This window comes from Diadema antillarum, unplaced genomic scaffold (assembly GCF_040938485.1).
Source record: "Diadema antillarum isolate AM-2024a unplaced genomic scaffold, OU_Dant_1.0 seq00001451_RagTag, whole genome shotgun sequence".
Classification (NCBI taxonomy): domain Eukaryota; kingdom Metazoa; phylum Echinodermata; class Echinoidea; order Diadematoida; family Diadematidae; genus Diadema; species Diadema antillarum.
In genome coordinates, this window is record NW_027272197.1 from 1 (window position 1) to 17,933 (window position 17,933).

Sequence of the window (17,933 nt, forward strand, 5' to 3'; positions counted from 1 at the left end):
GTCATGATGACGTGGAAATATACAAATTTCGGCTCACTCGCGCGTACATGGGGGACATTTCATGAAGCAATTTGTCAGATATCTCGTCTGACAAACTGTTAAAAGCTACTGAAATCCTTGCTTCTGATTGGCTGAGAGCAAATTTTGTCCGTCAAGTTGTCGAACAAAATGCTTCATGAAATGCCCCCCTGATTTAGAATATTTTTTTAAAGTACTCAGTTTCTTGGTATAGATAAATCGTTATCTATAAGGCCGTCACTATCTTGATTAGAATTGTAAGATTTGATAAGCAAAAAATGACAAGAATTCAATGTTTTGTCAGCTGAAATACAAAAATTTTCGGCTCGCTCGCTGCGCTCGCTAGCCAAAATTTATCACAATTCATTACATTTAAATCACTTTCAAAAGACCCCTTTTAAGGGCTTGAAAAGCATATCATGTGGACTTTGCTTAAAGTCCCTACCGGGATCGGGTTGGGGTTGAACACTAGTCTTTTTCAGAAATTAGGGACGCAATTTTCGCACTTGCCCTGGGCGCCGTTTCCCTAGATACGCCACTGGTCATGTGCCCAGAAGAACGACGTGAACGCACACGATTCAAGGAAGATGTGCCCGGAAGAACGAAGAGAACACACGTGAGGCATTTGTTATACTTGTGGGCCTTGTGTGCGTTCGCATTGTTCTCCCAGGCACACCGTTCCTTGAATCACGTGCGTATGTGTCCTTCTTCTGGGCACACGGTGGTATGTCTGTATGTGTGGATGGATATGTATCAATCCAATGATACTGTCCTCTTTCTCAAGGGTCACATCTTTTGACTTCCATTCCTTGTCATGCCCATTTAGACTGCAAGACTATGAATGTGATATTTGTGTGGTGCAAATACGCTAGAATAAATGTTACTGACTCTGGAACTGGTTACGAGTTCTGTGGCATCGCTTTAATATTAAGTGTCACATTGTATCGTGTCCTTCAATCACATAGTGTACAATCAAATGTACATGTATGGTATCTTTGAATACACAACCAGGAAATGTCCAATGACATTACGATGACATCCTTTTCTCTCTGTATGTCTCATTTCGTGTCGAGTCTATTATCATCTATTAAACCCTCTCTATCTCTTTCTTCCCTCCTTCCCTCTTCCCAGGAAAAATCACCATGGTGGCATGTGACACGGCAAAGAGAATCAAAGCCATCCTGGAGAAGGCCTCAGAGAGCCCCTCCCTCAAGGTCATCATCGTCATGCTTCCCAACGAGGTCACCGAAGAGGTGAAGCAACTCGCCAGGGAGGTCCAACGTCCAGCTGTACACCATCCAGGAACTCAGAGTACGTGAGGTTTTTCTTTGAGATACAGTCTCCATGTTCGCATCACGTACAGTTAAACTTTAACCAGCCATAATCACTCAAGGGACACAAATAGGCAAGGCCCAGAATATGAGGCAATTGACTAGACAGCATTGGTAGTTGATTTTATTGATATATGGCATAACACTGACTTTCTTCCTATTAGAAATATGTGAGAAGGAAATATAATTATCATTTTTGTGTATGTGATGTTCACATGTTATTTATTATGATAAAGAAGTGTATAATTATGATGAATGAATAATTACGCGTGTAGATATGCTGATGGAAAGAACAAATCAGCATTCAATATCAAGCAATAAGGTTCCACGTGTACTAAAGTGAATACTGGCCAGGGAAGACAAATTAAATGGCTTCTGGTCATATTTTAGTGGCTAGTAATGATGATAACCACAGTGACTACAGACAGGCATTACCTCATTAGGTATTTGACATTTACCACAATATGTCCTTCTGTTTGAAATATTTAACCATTTTTTGACAAATCCAGATGACTTTACCAATTCTTTAGCATGTGGAAACAGCAAATGAAAATCTTCTTTCAATGATGCTTTCTCAAAAACAGATTTTTGTCACTAATTAGGCATAAAGCTTGCAGCCTCAGAATAGCCAACTTGGTTGGGCTGGTTGATGTTCACAAAAATCTCAAGCATACCCTCATATTGCCAAACCAAGATAAGTGAACATAGTGGAAGACAGTCAGAATGAAATGACAAGAGAAAAGGCTGATATAAACAAAGGCACTACATTTTTCATAACAGTTGTATATACTGTTTGCTTCCATTTCCAGGAACTAGGAAAAAAACATATGCAAGAACCGTCGGTAGGTATTCATCGTGTTTTGTTTTGTATTCTTGTTTTTGTTTTTGTTTTTTATTGATAGCAAGTGACTGCAACTACAACTGACTTTAGTCTTGAACAATATAGATATTCATATGAATATTAGGTATATTCTGTTTGTGTTTTTACAGTTTAAAAAAAATCTGGTTTCTTCTATACAGTGCTGTACAACTTTGTGTATTGTACTCTGGTTTATTATAATTGTTGTTATCATTTATTATTATATATTTCAGATTCTTCAAAACTGCATCTCCTTTACCAATCTTTACCCTTCTCTGTCTCATGTGTGTAAAATGATACGCAACATTGAGAGATATCTCAACCTATTCTATTCCTGCTTTGATGAAAGTCTTTAAATTCTTCTGGAGCGCTGCCCTGTGTGTGTGTATATAAAGTTTGAAATGTTCTCACGAAGTTGTTGACTATATAGGAGCTTGTAAATTTGTAAACATAATAAATGCATTCTGAAAACTAAACTTACAAGAACAAGTCCTGAAATATAAACAGTAGGCGATGTTTATTTTGCAGTGTTGTCTTATTTTCCCATGATTGACTGATAACTGTAGAAAATTGCATCTGGCAAAAGCATTGCCTCGCACGAGAGATAGGCAATAAAATGAAATGCAAAGGTGGACTGTTGCATCCTTTTCTCTGGAAAAGAGAAGATACTTGTCTTGGAAACGTTACATTTAAGATGATGCCAATATTTCATGTTGCTTTGCTGTCTAGCCACCATCTCCTGATGATCTGTACACTGTGTGCTACACGAGTGGAACAACAGGTAAGGAGTATTCTTTTAAGCCAAGTATTTGCTTCACTAGACACAATTATTGATGCGACAAGAAATAAAGGAAAGAAGTAAAGCCATGGAGAATTTCTTCTTTATTCATTGTGTCACTCTCTACCCACTAGGCAGAAGCTGATAGATTCAGTTCCCATACTGATCACTCTGGCCCTACCTATGGTGGGTCAATTACAGAAAAAAAAAAAAGTATTTATGACTGGGAGGAGTATTCAACTACAGTGTATCACTTCTCATCCATTATATATGTTGCAGGATTGCAAGTGTGCTGTGTTATTTGATGAATTAATATTATCAAAATGGAGAACAATCTGCACAATCTTCATACAAAGCTGAGACAAGTTTTCTTGTGTATAATTATTTTCTGTCCATATTTCTCTCTTTATATGTTTCATTGAATTGTATTATTATTAGCGAGTTTCACTATAGTAAATATGATAACATACCACTCTCAATAAGAATATGCAGAAGGAAGGAAATCATCTGATTTCTGTGTATTCTGTTAAAGAACTTGAGTGTGTTGATATGATGAAAATAATCGGGGTTAGTGCCCCTCAAAGGTTACTTAACAAGAGAATTTTATTACACAGGGTACTACAAGTTCATATGTGCTCTTTGAAATGAGATGGGGTAAAACAAAATGGTACCTGGGAGGCCACTGAACTAAAGTGATATTTAAGGTCTGCCCTTTCATTATTATTCAAAATTCTATCTGGTGTCCAACAATTATAATATTGCCTTTCTCAAACAGGATTTTTGATAAATGACTTGTGATAAACAAAGGTAAGCATAGAAACTATTTGGAGGAGAGATTTTTTTCTATTTTCTCCGTAGCAGGTTTGCATCCCTTGTATGAGATCATTTATTTAGGACATTTCTGTGCCTTTAAAAATGAATTTAAAAATACAGGTAATCCGAAGGGGGCAATGCTGACGCATGGAAACATCATTGCTGCTGGAGCGGGACTTGAAAAGGCCTGCTATGTGAGTTAACTCTATGACTTTACTTGTTTTCATACACCTACCTCATCTTTTTGCAGCCAAAATACTAATGAATGCTGCCTGTGATGCTGTTGTGCAGTTAGCATGATTTTAATGATTATGTTCATTCCTATTGTTACAGTGCAAATTCCTGGAAGATGAAAGATATTTAGATATTGTGTCCATATTTGTCAATAAAAAGAAAATTGTCACTCATGGGAATTCAGTGGTCAAAACACAATGGACCTCTGCCTGTCTTTCATCATCATATACCAGGATGAATGCTCAAGAATATTCAGACCAAAAATAGCTTCTTTTTTTTCTTTTTTATTTCAATATAAATGATGCTGGTCTCACGTAAACATAGCTGTGTTGCGTCATTTCAGTTTATATGATTATATGCAATTAGACATAATCTAGTAAATAGTCTGATAGATGAAAAATCAGAAACAGGCTACTCAGAGAAAAAAAAACTACAGCCAGTTTCCATATTAATCTTTATAATTCAATTTTTTATCGAAATGATTGAGAAAATTTATACCAGCGAGTCAATGAAGTAACACCAGAATATTTTCTTATTTCCTTGGTTCTTCTTTTATCAACCCCTCCCCCTCAAAAAATGAAAATAAAAATGAAAATATAAGTATGAACCCTTATCTTCCTACATTCATGTTATATGTTATTTTTCTGCAGCCTGCACTGGTGTTTGAACCTGGTCAGGTTCACTTGTCATACCTCCCCCTTGCTCACATGTACGAAAGACTAAATGTGGTAAGTTTCTGTCATCTGCGAGGAATGAATACTTTGCACTTTGTTTGACAGTATAATCTATCTACATCTTTCATATATTCCTTTTCTTTCTGTGTACTTTGTGCTTTGCTGTGTCTGTGTGAATGCTATTGCAAAAAAATGACTATATCTCTTTGTGAAATACTTTGTTTTGTTGTATCATCTGTGTAGCAATATGAATGGTTTGTAAAGGAAATTGCCAAAGAAATGCCATTTTTATGAAAGAAGGCATTTTGTAGTAATTCTTACTGGAAGAATAATAGCTGATTGGATGCAAATATTTCAGGATAATGTGGTACTTCACATCAGCCTTTTCATGAAAACGTGCTATGAAGTACTACATATGTACATATATATGTGTGAGGATTGAAATATACACAAGTGGGAGCATTTATATATATATCTTGGCATATACACTGTACTTCTATTAATATGTGTCTATACTCTTATATATGTAGTTATATCTTTGACTGTCCTGTTGAAACCCTCAGCTCATGATGATGATGCATGGGGGCAAGACTGCCTATTACCGTGGCGACGTAAAAGCCATCATAGACGACATCAAGATGGCCTGTCCCAGCGGGTTCTGCTCTGTCCCGCGGCTCCTCAATAGAGTGCATGACAGGGTATGTGTGAAGTCATCCTCTTGATGTATATTATTATATGTGATATATACCTCATATATATTATATACAATATATACTACATGTATACATCCTCTTGATGGATATATACTATTGTATCACTACCAAGGCAACCAAGTACACTCATCCTTAGCCTTCAGTTTAATCCTCACTGGCATTTTTAAGAAAAGATCTTCCAAAAGTGGTGCTCTCTGAAAGTCACTGTTCTCAGTGCATGCAGTAGGCTCCTAAACTTGCTGACTGTCTTAAGAAGTTTAAAGGACAAGTTCACCTTCATTAGCATAAGGATTGAGAGAATGCAGCAATATTAGTAGAACACATCAGTGAAAGTTTGAGGAAAATTGGACAATCGATGCAAAAATTATGAATTTTTAAAACTTTTGTGTTGGAACTGCTGGATGAGGAGACTACTAAGGCTCGTGATGTCATATGAGTACAACAGTATAAAGAAAATGTAAAGAAAATAGTGAACATACTTTCACTTTTTTCGCATAATAAAAGAGCACTTGACTTGCCTCGAGTCAAGGGAATGTGTACTTTTTTCAAAAGATGAAATTTTGTGAAATTCTCTTTATATTTTCCTTATATTGTTGTACGCATGTGACATCATACACTTCAATAGTCTTCTCATCCAGCGGTGACTGCACAAAAACTTCAAAAATTCATAACTTTTAAACGGATTGTCCGATTTTCCTCAAACTTTCAATGATGTGTTCGACTAATATTGCTACATTCTCTCAATCCTTATGTTAATGAAGGTGAACTTGTCCTTTAAGTCTTATTAGTATCTAGAAGTTTTGATTTGTTTTGTCAGATTTAAAGGTGTACTTTCTCCTGTAGTTTTATTGTCAATGAGGATGCTCATGAATCTAGTTATCCTCTTCTTTATGTAGCATCATTCAAGTAAACCTTTCCTCCAATAACTTGTCTCTGTGCTGTTTATTAAAAGATGTCCATGTCTGTCTATCAGTATTCAACTTTCGATAGCTAATTACCTTTTAATACCATACTTGCAGTCAAAACTAAAATTGATATCTGCTGTTCGTCTGAACTCATGCAGAAAATTATGTTCAATGATATGTTGCACTGTAAAAGTGGATATTTTTGCGCTAGCTTCTCGTTGCGCGAAATGCGCAAAAATTTCAACACAGCGAAAATTTTCACTTTTGCAGTATTGATCAAGTGGTCTTGAGTAGCATTCTAGTGTGTGCACATTTTATCATAAAGACAAAACTTAATGAAACATTTTATGTCTTACTACAAGTCTTACATTTCATTTGTCATATCATACATTTTATGTTTGCATTTGTAAGAGTCTTTGGCATGTTCTTCCCGGGGCAGTATTTGTATACCAGTGGATTTCAAACAATTATTGCTGAACTGGTGATTGATTCATGAAGACAAAATTGTCAGTTCATGACTGCTCGGTTTTTCCTTCAAAATATTCACAACACTCTGAACCTGGCAATATGAAGGTACATAAGAATGTTTGTTGATTAATATGAATGAAATGATTTGTAAAATGATAAATCAAAAGATTATCTACGTAGGAGGGTAGAAGAAATTTATTCATGTTTTGTAGTGACCTTGGCATCTGTTGCTTTACAGATAACGCAAGGAGTTAATGCCAGCAACTGGTTTAAACGCACCATCTTTGGTATGGCCATGAAGAGCAAAATGGCAGATCTCCAGAGGTCAGTCCCTGATACTTTTTTTTTTTAAAGAAAAAGAGTTGAGTTTCTTTGCTTCTATAGGAGATGTTACCCCGCACTAGAATATGTTAGTTTGAATATACTATAAGCAGCAAAATTAAATAATAGATCAGTGAAAATTTTATCACAAATGGTAGAGCCATAAGAACTTTTTTCTAAAATCTTCAGGTGTTGGTAATTCATATAATATCATGTATAGCATAGGCATTACCATTTGTTGCTATGGTTGTGTGAATGTGACATGATTTGCATAGAAAACTTTCATTTACTCTACATAGGAATGAGCAGGAATGCATTTGTTTCTTCTTGAAAGAATCTATTTCTCCCTCAGACTTTTAGGATGTGTAACAGGGAAAAGTTAACCTTACTTTATCTTGTTCATAGAAGTGGGGATGAGTTCCGTAGGAGAAGATTTTAGATGTAACGTAATGCCCATTGCACACCTACAGAGGAATGTCGTGTAACCAATCACAATCTTGAAAGCAAGACACTCAGAGTGTGTATGTTGACAGGCAAATGGAGACCATTTTAAATGACAAGCTGACATTGTAGTAGTGTTCATAATGTTTACTATATACACTAGATCGGACCTTGCACAAATTTATAATGCTTTTACAGTGCTGTCGTGCTTCGTCAGTAACTTTGTGGTGTCATATTCTTCACTGATCAGTTTAAAATTGAAGTGTGAATCACCGCTTTTCAAATGGAAAACAAAAGAAAAACGATCAGTAGATGAGTTAACATGGAATAGACTTGTAATCACACTCTTTGATTGCTATAAGTGTGCTTGAACATAGAATTCAGCACAAAGGAGTAATATTTTGTATTGAAGGATTTTGCAGCTACCTTTCTGTAAATGTGTAGATCATATGCCATATGAAAAAGTGTGTCTGTTGTTGTGAACCTTGTATGATATCATGTTGTGAATCTCCCATCTGCCTTTCCAACAGGGGCATTGTGAGGAATGACACCATGTGGGATCGACTGGCATTCAAGAGAATTCAGGTTTGTTATGTTTGGTGATATTGTTATGTTTCTTTTGTTATAGTATATATATATATATATTTTTTTTTTTTTCAATATTCATTGCTCATGAACACATGTGCAGTCAGAAGCAACACGTAAAGCAGCTCTGAAAATTCAGACCTGCCTAGGGTGTGGAGTAACTTTTGGTAAGATAAGCATGAGATACATTGTAGTTGAAGATAATACCGAGTGGAAGAAAGATAATGAAAAATGTGCGGTGAAGGTGAAGGGGAGTGTGATGTTAAATTTTCACTTTGGCCAATTGCCAATCGGAGCATGTGGGTCCCATGCAAAATCTGTTTAGATTTCAAAGCCTGCATGGGAAAAGGTTAATGTGTTTCATGTATTCATCATAGGAACAGGTAACCTACTGTGGTCTTGAAGTAACATCAAGTAGAAAACAGTTTGTAAAAGATGCTAAAATACAAAGAGTTAATAAAGCATAACAAGAGGAGATACATCTCTTGACATTATCATCTAAGATGTCCTGTTTGCCAATGCAAGTGTCTACTGGTAGAAATAAACATCATGAGTGTTTTTAACCCTTTGAAGATGGACTGAATTTTCTATAACATGCATTTTCCCTTTACCCCAGCCAATAGATACTCAGGACTAGTGTTCAACGTGTTAACCATCTATGCTATTCAGGATAATCAATGTGAAAGAAATAATTGCCATTGCCTTAAATATCTGATCTGAACATGTCATACCCATACAGGGGATCATGGGGGGCAAACTCCAAGTTGTGTTCTCTGGGGCCGCTCCCCTTTCTCCGGAGGTCATCTCATTCCTGCGATGTGTGCTGGGATGCCCCGTAAGTTGGCTTAAACTCGAGACTGTGAAGCACTTTCTGTTGATGCTGTCACTTTTGCTCCTGGGGTTTGTGGTGATGGTGGCAACAATAAAGAAGCTTGAGTTTAACAGAAATACTTATTTAGAAGATATCTTCAGTGATTACTATGCAGACAGTATGGATATAAGTGAGTTTGGCTGGTAAACTTGTGCAATTAGAATGATGTTAGTGATGATGGTCGTTGGATAATGAAACTATTTCGAATATCTCATCTTCAATATTTTAACCAACAACAGATAATGGTGATAGTGCTGTTTTGCATTTTTTTTCTGTGTTTGTGATATTTGATAGCAAAGTAGTAAGATTTACAAAATGTATAGTTAATAATCAACTTCATCAACTTTGTGATTCAATCAAATTTCAGTTGCATGTGTGTGATATCTATGAAGAAAATTAATGATTTGAAAGGTTTAGTGTAGTAATTTTTTTTTTTAATTGACCAGAGAAAATTGACTACACATGCATGGAATGTAGATGACTATTGTTAGTTTTGCCTATTTGTTTATTTTGATTGCAAGGTTCTTGAGGGATATGGTCAGACTGAGTCAGCTGTGATCAGCACACTCACACTTCCAGGAGATCATGCTACAGGTAGCCTTAGTTCAGTTCTAACAACAGTAGTATTGAAGTGCCGGGATTCTGTACAACATATGTAGCCCCCAAAATTATGCAGATATGATTATATGGAGTATGTTCTAAAGTGTATCTAATGTCATAAATGTGCTTGCATGAATATTGTATTAATACCCACTTAAAGGCAACATTCCTCATTTGCAAATCATGTCTTAGTTAAGCCATCATGTTTAATTTTGCTGCACAAATTATCGCCTTGTCTTCCTTATATTGGCAACTCTGAATTTAAGAGCTCATCTTATTTTGCAGAAAGATTGTATACATCGTACATGGAGCTGGTTGAATAAATTGTATCACATAATTCTCAAGGAATGAAGATTTGCCCTTAAAAAAAGAGAAACAGGGGTCCATTTCATTTTGATATAGAGTGTTACTCTTCTCAAAAAGTCAGACTGGTTTATCATAATAGTTCCAAGCATTCAAAATACCTGTTACAAAAAACAAAAAAAAAGCAAACAAACTAACAAACTAACAAACTAAAACAAACAAACAAAAAACACACAGAACAAAAATTAATTGCATTTTGCAAATATCTCATTGCAACAGCAGTCATAAGGGATTGAATGTAACAACCTTTAACTCAATCCTCTTGAGATGAATTCAATATAATCTAATACTGGTAAACAATGCAGCAGTGTCTATGAAAATGCCAATCAAGCTACACACTGTGTACTATGGTTTACCTGGTATATAGCCATTATACCATTGCATGATATAAATTTTATTTTACTTATTCTTTTCTTCTTCTTTCTTTTTAATCCAGGCCAGGTAGGACCCCCTCTACCTTGCTGTGAGATCAAACTTATTGACGTGCCAGAAATGGAGTACTATGCCAAGGACGACCAAGGCGAGGTCAGTGTAGACAATTTCCCTCTCTCCTGATCGTGTCGGTATGTTTTCATAGACTTCTGTTCACTATGTAGTCTTACCATCCTCTTGCTGTCTCTCTTGTATTCTATGTAGGAGACAAATGTTCTGTCCCCCCCCCCTCTTCATTTCGAATCCCCTTTTCTTGTGTATGAATACCCTGATATATACCTGTGTATATATTTGAGATGTATTAACTTCTGTGCAGATGTTTTTGTTGTTTATTTAGTTATGATGAACAGAAATTAATTTTAACTGAGAGATTTGAATTATAATCAGAAAAAAAGATGGAATTTACTTTTGTGGATTGTGCTATCATCATACCTGTTGGTAAAGCCTGTAGGCACAGGACTGCAAGTGTCTGCAAGTGAAATGTGTCTTTAAAGCCCATGGAAAAAACAAGAACGGTTGAAAAGAAGATTAAAAGTTGAAATATACCTGAAATGGTGGCAATGTATCAGATTTTTTACTGTTCATTGGCTGGACAAAATGTACTCAATATTTAGGACATTACAAGGTATGGAATTCCTCCAGAACACGCACCTTATAATATGGACACTGACACATGTACATAATGTATGCTCTGTCCCAATATGAAGGTCTGCTTCCGAGGACCCAACATCTTCCGAGGGTACCTCAACAATCCTGAGAAAACCAAGGAGGCCTTAGACGAAGATGGCTGGCTACACTCTGGAGACATCGGACAGTGGCTTCCGGTGAGAAAATGTGCTCTTCTTTGATCGCCTCCTCTCTTAGGAATCGTTGGGTTGATTGTAGAAAATTTAGATGCCATCAGAATTTCTTAACCCGTTGAGGACGAGTCCTGAGTATACTCGGGCAAGCAGCTATGGGAAATGCATGTTGTAGCAAAATCAAACTGTCCTCAACGGGTTAATCCTCCATATGATGTGACATTTCAGGAATAAGAAAAGCAGAACATCCGATACTATGGTAGCAGGGAAGGAATACTGAAGAATGGTCCCATCTTGCAAAGTCTGAGAGATTGTGAAATCTAGCTGATTTCAATGTTGGTGTCCAATGGTAACCCTGGATTGAATTGAGAATACAGGCATGTGTGACGAATTCAAGTTTGATTTGATTTAAAAAAAGCTACTTTGTGTGTACAGTTATGTGTTGACTTGTCACAACCAAGATACCCAAGTACTTCGCATACATTCATTTTTATATGGTAGAGCTTGTTCCTTGATGCCATTGGTGTAAATGCAGTTCAGCTTCAACGCAAGCAACTCTGGCTTCTGTCAAGTTATTTTATTGCATTGATTTCTACAAAAGTGTACCTGTATGTTTGTTTGTTTTTCCTACAGTTCATGACATTTAAAAGATTATCGTCGCTGGGGCGACAAGACCTTGTATCTACAAAATGTCAAATGTTCAGGAGAGCCACAAAACATGGCGGCCAAAGCACTATACCGAATGGGATAGCCTTTCCTTTGACATGCTTTGGTGGCTTATTTTTGGAGTAAGACAATTGGGATTTGGACAGGACATCACTTAACCCATTATTTGACCATTAATCCAAAAAAGTCATTTTCACCAAAATTGCAGATACAAGGTCTTGTCACCCCAGCAACGTTATATCTGTTTGAAGCCACTATTCTTTGGATTAACCTGTGCAACATATTGTTATTGTAGGCTCTTTTTTTATCATTTATAAACACGAAGAAATTGTTGTTGTGTGCAATAATCTTATGATCCGCCATGCCAAGGGAGGCAACTGTATTCTCTGCAAGGCTACCAGTCCCCTGAAGCTGGTAGATGAATTGAATTTAATTTGGTGTCCTTGTTTGTTTGTTTATTTGTCTTTTTAACCTGATCTTCTGACTTAAATCTCACAGAACGGGACTCTGAAGATCACTGACAGGAGGAAAAATATCTTCAAACTTGCACAGGTCAGTAAAGACACCAGCAGCTGTAGTGGACAGTGATACATTCTGGCGTTCATGTTGTCAGTACTCAAATGGCACTCCCTATGTGTGACATTGACTCAATATTCTGTACTGTATGGAAGAGATATGTAAAGTAGAGTGTACTGTTTATGAGGTTAATGTTGATCCAAGCAGGTGCTCTCAACAACAAATCTATAAGCCAGTTTACAGTTCCACTTTGCGCTTTAGCTGATGAAAAAGGTCATTTGTACAATCAAGCATGTTGTGTTTCTTTTAGTTCACTGAGATAAGCATCCCTGATGTAATGAGTATTCATGCAACCCTTATAAATGGTGCTTATTAGCACATCCACCTGACAGCAAGCCTGGTGTTAAGCAATGTTGGTAGAAAAAGTTTGTTTATGCATTCAACACAAAACAATAAAATGACTGCCTGCTGAAGTGTCAATGGACAGACCATTCTTGTCACCTGCTCTGCGTAAGTTCATTGTTTGTTTCAAAATGAATTCCATAAATTGTGGGCATGCTTATGCATCATGCTGCTTTAAAATCCAGTGAGTGCCTAACCAATTGAGAAAAAAGAAAGGTCATTTGTACCAATGTGCCCATGAGCTAACTGTGAACTGGCTTATTTGATAAAGATATGGGGATCATGCACATGACTTTGTGGGGAAATGATGATTTATCAGTGTAAGATTTTTTTTTTTGTTGCACAAATCAGAGAATCTGTAGAAATTCCAGTCATTTGAATATCAAGGCCCTTTATGACACTACTGTTATACAGAGACCTTTTGTGGGTGTGTGTCTTTTTAAGATAGCCCAGAGTACCATATCTTTGATGTGCGATACTTTCGCTACAAATACAGAAGAGAAAATAACTACCAGTATGTAAGATATGTACAAGTCTTCTGTTGACGCCCCCTCCCCCCCCCCCCAAAAAAAAAAAGAAAGAAAGAAAGAAAGAAAGAAAGTAAAAACAAGTGCACCCTTGAATCTTAGTGATTCAGTATTGTAAGCTATTGCAACTATTGTGACAGGTTGTATTCAATGCACACCAGTATTTTGATGATATCGTCATATATACCAGAACAATATCTGGCAAATGGCTTTGAAACCTTTTAAAATCTTAAAATGACACATTCTTATTACAAACTAAAAACTAAAAACTAGAAGCTTTAATAACTTCTCTGTCATCAGGTTTATTATATGGAAGTATTGAAATTTTGAAGCCTTAAACTATTAAACAGGGCAATAATTTAGAGAATTGATGGGTATGATGTTTTGGTGCACTCAACCTTGAATAAAATGAATCAAACACTGTAAAATTACACAAAATTTTCTGGCAGTACCATCAATTTGGCATTACTTCTCCTTTCCTTGTAGATGTGAGGAAAATCTCCTTGTAATAAATATCAGTATAATAATGAGGATGCATTAACCCAAAGATGCAGATGGTGATGATTATTGACTGTGGTTAAAGAGTCTGAATGTTGACAAGTGTCCCATGATCAATGAGTGTCTGGTGAATGAGTTTGCACAGTTTCCTTCTGTAGGGATGTATTTTTCAATGCTATAAACCTCCAGAATATTATATTTGTATTCATTTGTGAATGCAGGGAGAATATCTGGCTCCAGAGAAGATTGAGACGGTGTACGGGGGATGCCCACTCATTGATCAAGTCTGGGTCTATGGTGACAGTCTCAAGGTATGACATGGAATAGATCACACATTTACAAAGGTACAGCTTGTAAGTAAAGACCTTGTGGCCTAGCCTCAAGGCGTGATAAAAAGCTGACAAAGGTATGGTCATACTCTTTTCAGTCATATGCTTTGCCTGCGCTGTTGACACAAAATGCTTACAACTCAACAGCTAAACAAAATGCGTGTGTGGAGAATCCCAATCACCCAATCTTGTAAAGAAAATCGTATTTAATGATCTCACAGCAATGTTATGGCATGTGTCAGGATATTTTCAAGATTCCACATGAGTGGTATGCCTCTGAATACGTCTTGGTATATTGATCAGGGTGCAATAGGGAAGCAAGTAGTTCAAATGAAAGTTAACTAATACATTTTTGTGCATACATATCTTCATATTTGTCGATCAATGCGTGAGAGTGTGCTGTGGGAAAAGTGCAATGTGAATTAAAGAAAAGAGAAAGAGATAGAGACAAAGGAAACAAAGTACTAATAGATGCAGTTATAATAAAATGTTGTTTTTTTCTTCTAATTTTAGTCATATGCTGTGTCAATAGCCGTGGCCAGCGCCGAGACCCTACCACGATGGGCTTCCAAGCAGGGAATCAGTGGGAGCTTGCAGGAACTCTGCAGAAACAAGGTCAAACATCCCCTTGTTTGTGTGTCGTATTTCTACTTTAAAAGTTCCATTGTGTTGTGACAGAGCTTTAATGCAAGCACATGCTTCTTCATGTGCAGTTGGTGGTAAATTTTGGCAATGATTCACCACAGCTTTATCATTGCGGGTTGTAGATGATGAAGCTGAACACAAATCCTGTTCTTTTTCATAAACCAAAAATTGGTGCATAACAGAGATAAAGGTAACAATCTAATCTCATAAATGATCTCAAAGAAGTAAGAGGAAACACTTGCTTGTAATTAGGTTATATTACTCATTCATGCAAATGAAATAGATTTTATGTTTCTAGTGTGAGTGCATTTGATGAAATTGAGCAATGACAGAACAGCTTTGATCTATGTACCCCTAGATTAAAAAAAAAAGAATGATAATAATTAATTATGATAGGTAAAAGCATATGGGGCTATAAGTTAAATGTCTTCACTATATATAATTAATGTCCATCTCAAGAGTTTGGCACTGTGAAATAATTACAGGTATTTGCATATAAATGTGGGTGTTTTTTTTTGTTCCACTTATACATATTATAAAAAATCCAAAGTGATTACTTTTCAAACAAAAAAAGACCAATTTGAGATATCCTGCTGGGAAATAGAGGGGAACAGGTATCTGATTTTACACAGCATCCAGAGTCTCAAATGACAATGTGTCTCCATTACTTTGTATTCTACAGAAAGTAATAGATGGCGTCCTGGCAGATATGACCCGCGTAGGCAAGGAGGCGGGCCTGAAAACCTTTGAGCAAGTAAGTCTTATGACTATTATCAAACAGTTTTAGACTGTAGTACATGTTTAAATACATCAGAAATCAAGATGGCTGCCACAGTTGATCAATCACTTTTTTATTTCTTTTCTTAATTTTTTGAGGAAATTGTGAATGTCAAAGTTAGTGTATGGTGGTCACCGATTTTGGATGACCCCTAAAGAACAAGATGTCGTAATCAAAATAGACATTCCTGACTACAGAGCCTTGGTGAAAGTAAGGGGATTGGATCTTTGGTATGCTGTGGAAGAGTCTGTATGAATGATAACCCTGGCGCGGGGCGCTGTAACCAGTAACAGCGCCCCGACGACGTGTATGCAATTTAGTGAAGTAATCAAGTGCACTGCGATGCTTGCAATTCAGTAAACAACTCATCGTTCAAACAACACTTGGATTCGCAACAAAAAGTCACATGTTGTATTACCATATTGTTGAATATTATAGGCAACTATGTATCCCTCACCATTACCTCCGTAAACAAGATTAATCGTCATCATCTTTGAGACCATCTCCGCCAGATGCGAATCGCCATTATGAATATATCACGTAAATAAAGTGATGTGCGCATGCACGAATGAATATTCATTTCAGTTCTCAGCTAGCCGTTCCCACACGCATACATTGTATATTATAATATGTGCTACGTTTTATCCATACCCAATCGACAGCAAGGCTGTTAGCGCATGCGCTGTGTAAGTTGTACTACGATACGAAGTGCGGAGGGACTAAAACCTCGGATAAAATCTTTCACTGGGCTCTTAAAACAGATCATATTGTAAATCGATTTCTGCGACTGTGATTGTTAGTATCTTGTCTAACAGTATGGCTACGAATTTCAGTGTGAAACCCTGTATTTTGGTCTCTGGTCACCAAAATGCTATAAAGCCATATCAGGTGGTTCTTCGATAGCCATAGGGCTGCCATGCGACCCTGACTCGGTACGGGTTGGGGGTCGCTGGTGCGGTTATATGAATGAATACCAATGTTGTTACATCCAGACAAAGAACTGTTTGTGTATTTTTCTCACTTGCAGACAGGAACGTCCTTATTGCTGGGAATAATGAAGTACAGTACCCTGAATGCTTTTGGGTATTTTGATTCTCATTTTAAAGTTTACTCTCCTTCTGGTATATTGGCAAATTCATGCAGAACTACAGGGCCGACAGAGCGTTTTCAAAAGTTGGGGGGGGGGGGGGGCCACTTCCGGGTTTCATGAGCTAACAAGCAAAAAAAAAGGGCCTTCAGCGCAATTTCTGGTGTCACTTCCGGGTTTCTTCAGCTGACAAGCAAAAAAAAAGGTCTTCACCCCATCTTTCTCATTCCACTTCCGGGTTTCTTCAGCTAACAAGCAACTTCAGCGAAAAACCATAACCTTACCACGCTCACACTTCACTATCTCTATCTAGGCCCCTTATATCTTTCTAGTGCCACTTATGCACCTCCGGGGTAAAAAAAGTGGGGGGCCCAAAGTGGTGACACCTTATGTATTCCTTTGTATGGTGCAAAAAAAGTGGGGGGGGGGGAGCCCCCCTGTTCCACCAGCCATGAACTAAACTACAGGGGGCATTTCATGAAGCGTTTTGGTCGGATACTTTTCTTACAAACTGTTACAAGCTACTGAAATCCTTGCATCTGATTACCTGAGAGCAAATTTGTCCAACAACTTTGTCGGACAAAATGCTTCCTGAAATGCCCCCCAGGTCAAAGAATTACATTCTTTTTTGCAGAGAGTGTGCAAGTCTAGCCTCAGTTTATTTCTCTCTTGTGTATGTTAGTCACAGTATTAAAAAAAAAAGGAAAAATTGTAGAAATACTCAACAAAATTAAAAAGACATTGCCTTGCATTTCCTAACCATAATTTCATGATTTTCCTGTTTTCAGCCTTCATTTTGCCATTTTTGGTTATGATTTTGTGTTTTTGAGGTTGACTATTGTCAAGTGTGCTGAAATATTCCTCCCTGATCTCCCTCATCAAGGTGAGACACCTGCACCTACACCACGAGCCGTTCGAGATCGACAACGGTTTGATGACCCCGACGCAGAAACTCAAGCGGGCTGCCCTGAGGAAGTACTTTGCTGAAGAGCTGAAGGCATTGTACCCAGACGAGAGCTAAAAGACAGCCTTTTCAGGACACACCAGGCGCAATTTTTTTCCTCTCAAATTGTCCCAAGTCTAACACAGGATGACGGAGTGATGTCATGTTATGTCAAGACATGAAACATAAAACCTTTCACTAGACTTCCATCATGGTTGCAATTTTTCTATTTTTACTGGTATTGATGTGCATATCATTTATATCATTTGTAAAATGTAATAAGATGTAAGAAAATTTTTCATATCATTATTTCTATCAACCAAAACGAGACAAATT

At 37.1% G+C, this 17,933-nt stretch overlaps 1 protein-coding gene across 1 annotated transcript; it reads left to right on the top strand.

The window, feature by feature from the left end:
* Nucleotides 1–1,149: 1,149 nt before the first annotated feature.
* On the top strand, nucleotides 1,150–17,733 carry LOC139709572 (long-chain-fatty-acid--CoA ligase 1-like; the record flags this gene model as incomplete). Its single annotated transcript, XM_071621528.1, is given in 18 exon segments — nucleotides 1,150–1,292; nucleotides 1,294–1,329; nucleotides 2,159–2,191; nucleotides 2,938–2,989; nucleotides 3,920–3,993; nucleotides 4,684–4,761; nucleotides 5,271–5,405; nucleotides 7,032–7,117; nucleotides 8,086–8,140; nucleotides 8,880–8,975; nucleotides 9,533–9,605; nucleotides 10,411–10,499; nucleotides 11,114–11,230; nucleotides 12,371–12,424; nucleotides 14,037–14,126; nucleotides 14,658–14,759; nucleotides 15,472–15,543; nucleotides 17,538–17,733. Coding segments are annotated over 18 exon segments (1,523 nt in total), but the record flags the coding sequence as incomplete, so codon positions are not given.
* Between the last annotated feature and the right edge of the window lie 200 nt (nucleotides 17,734–17,933).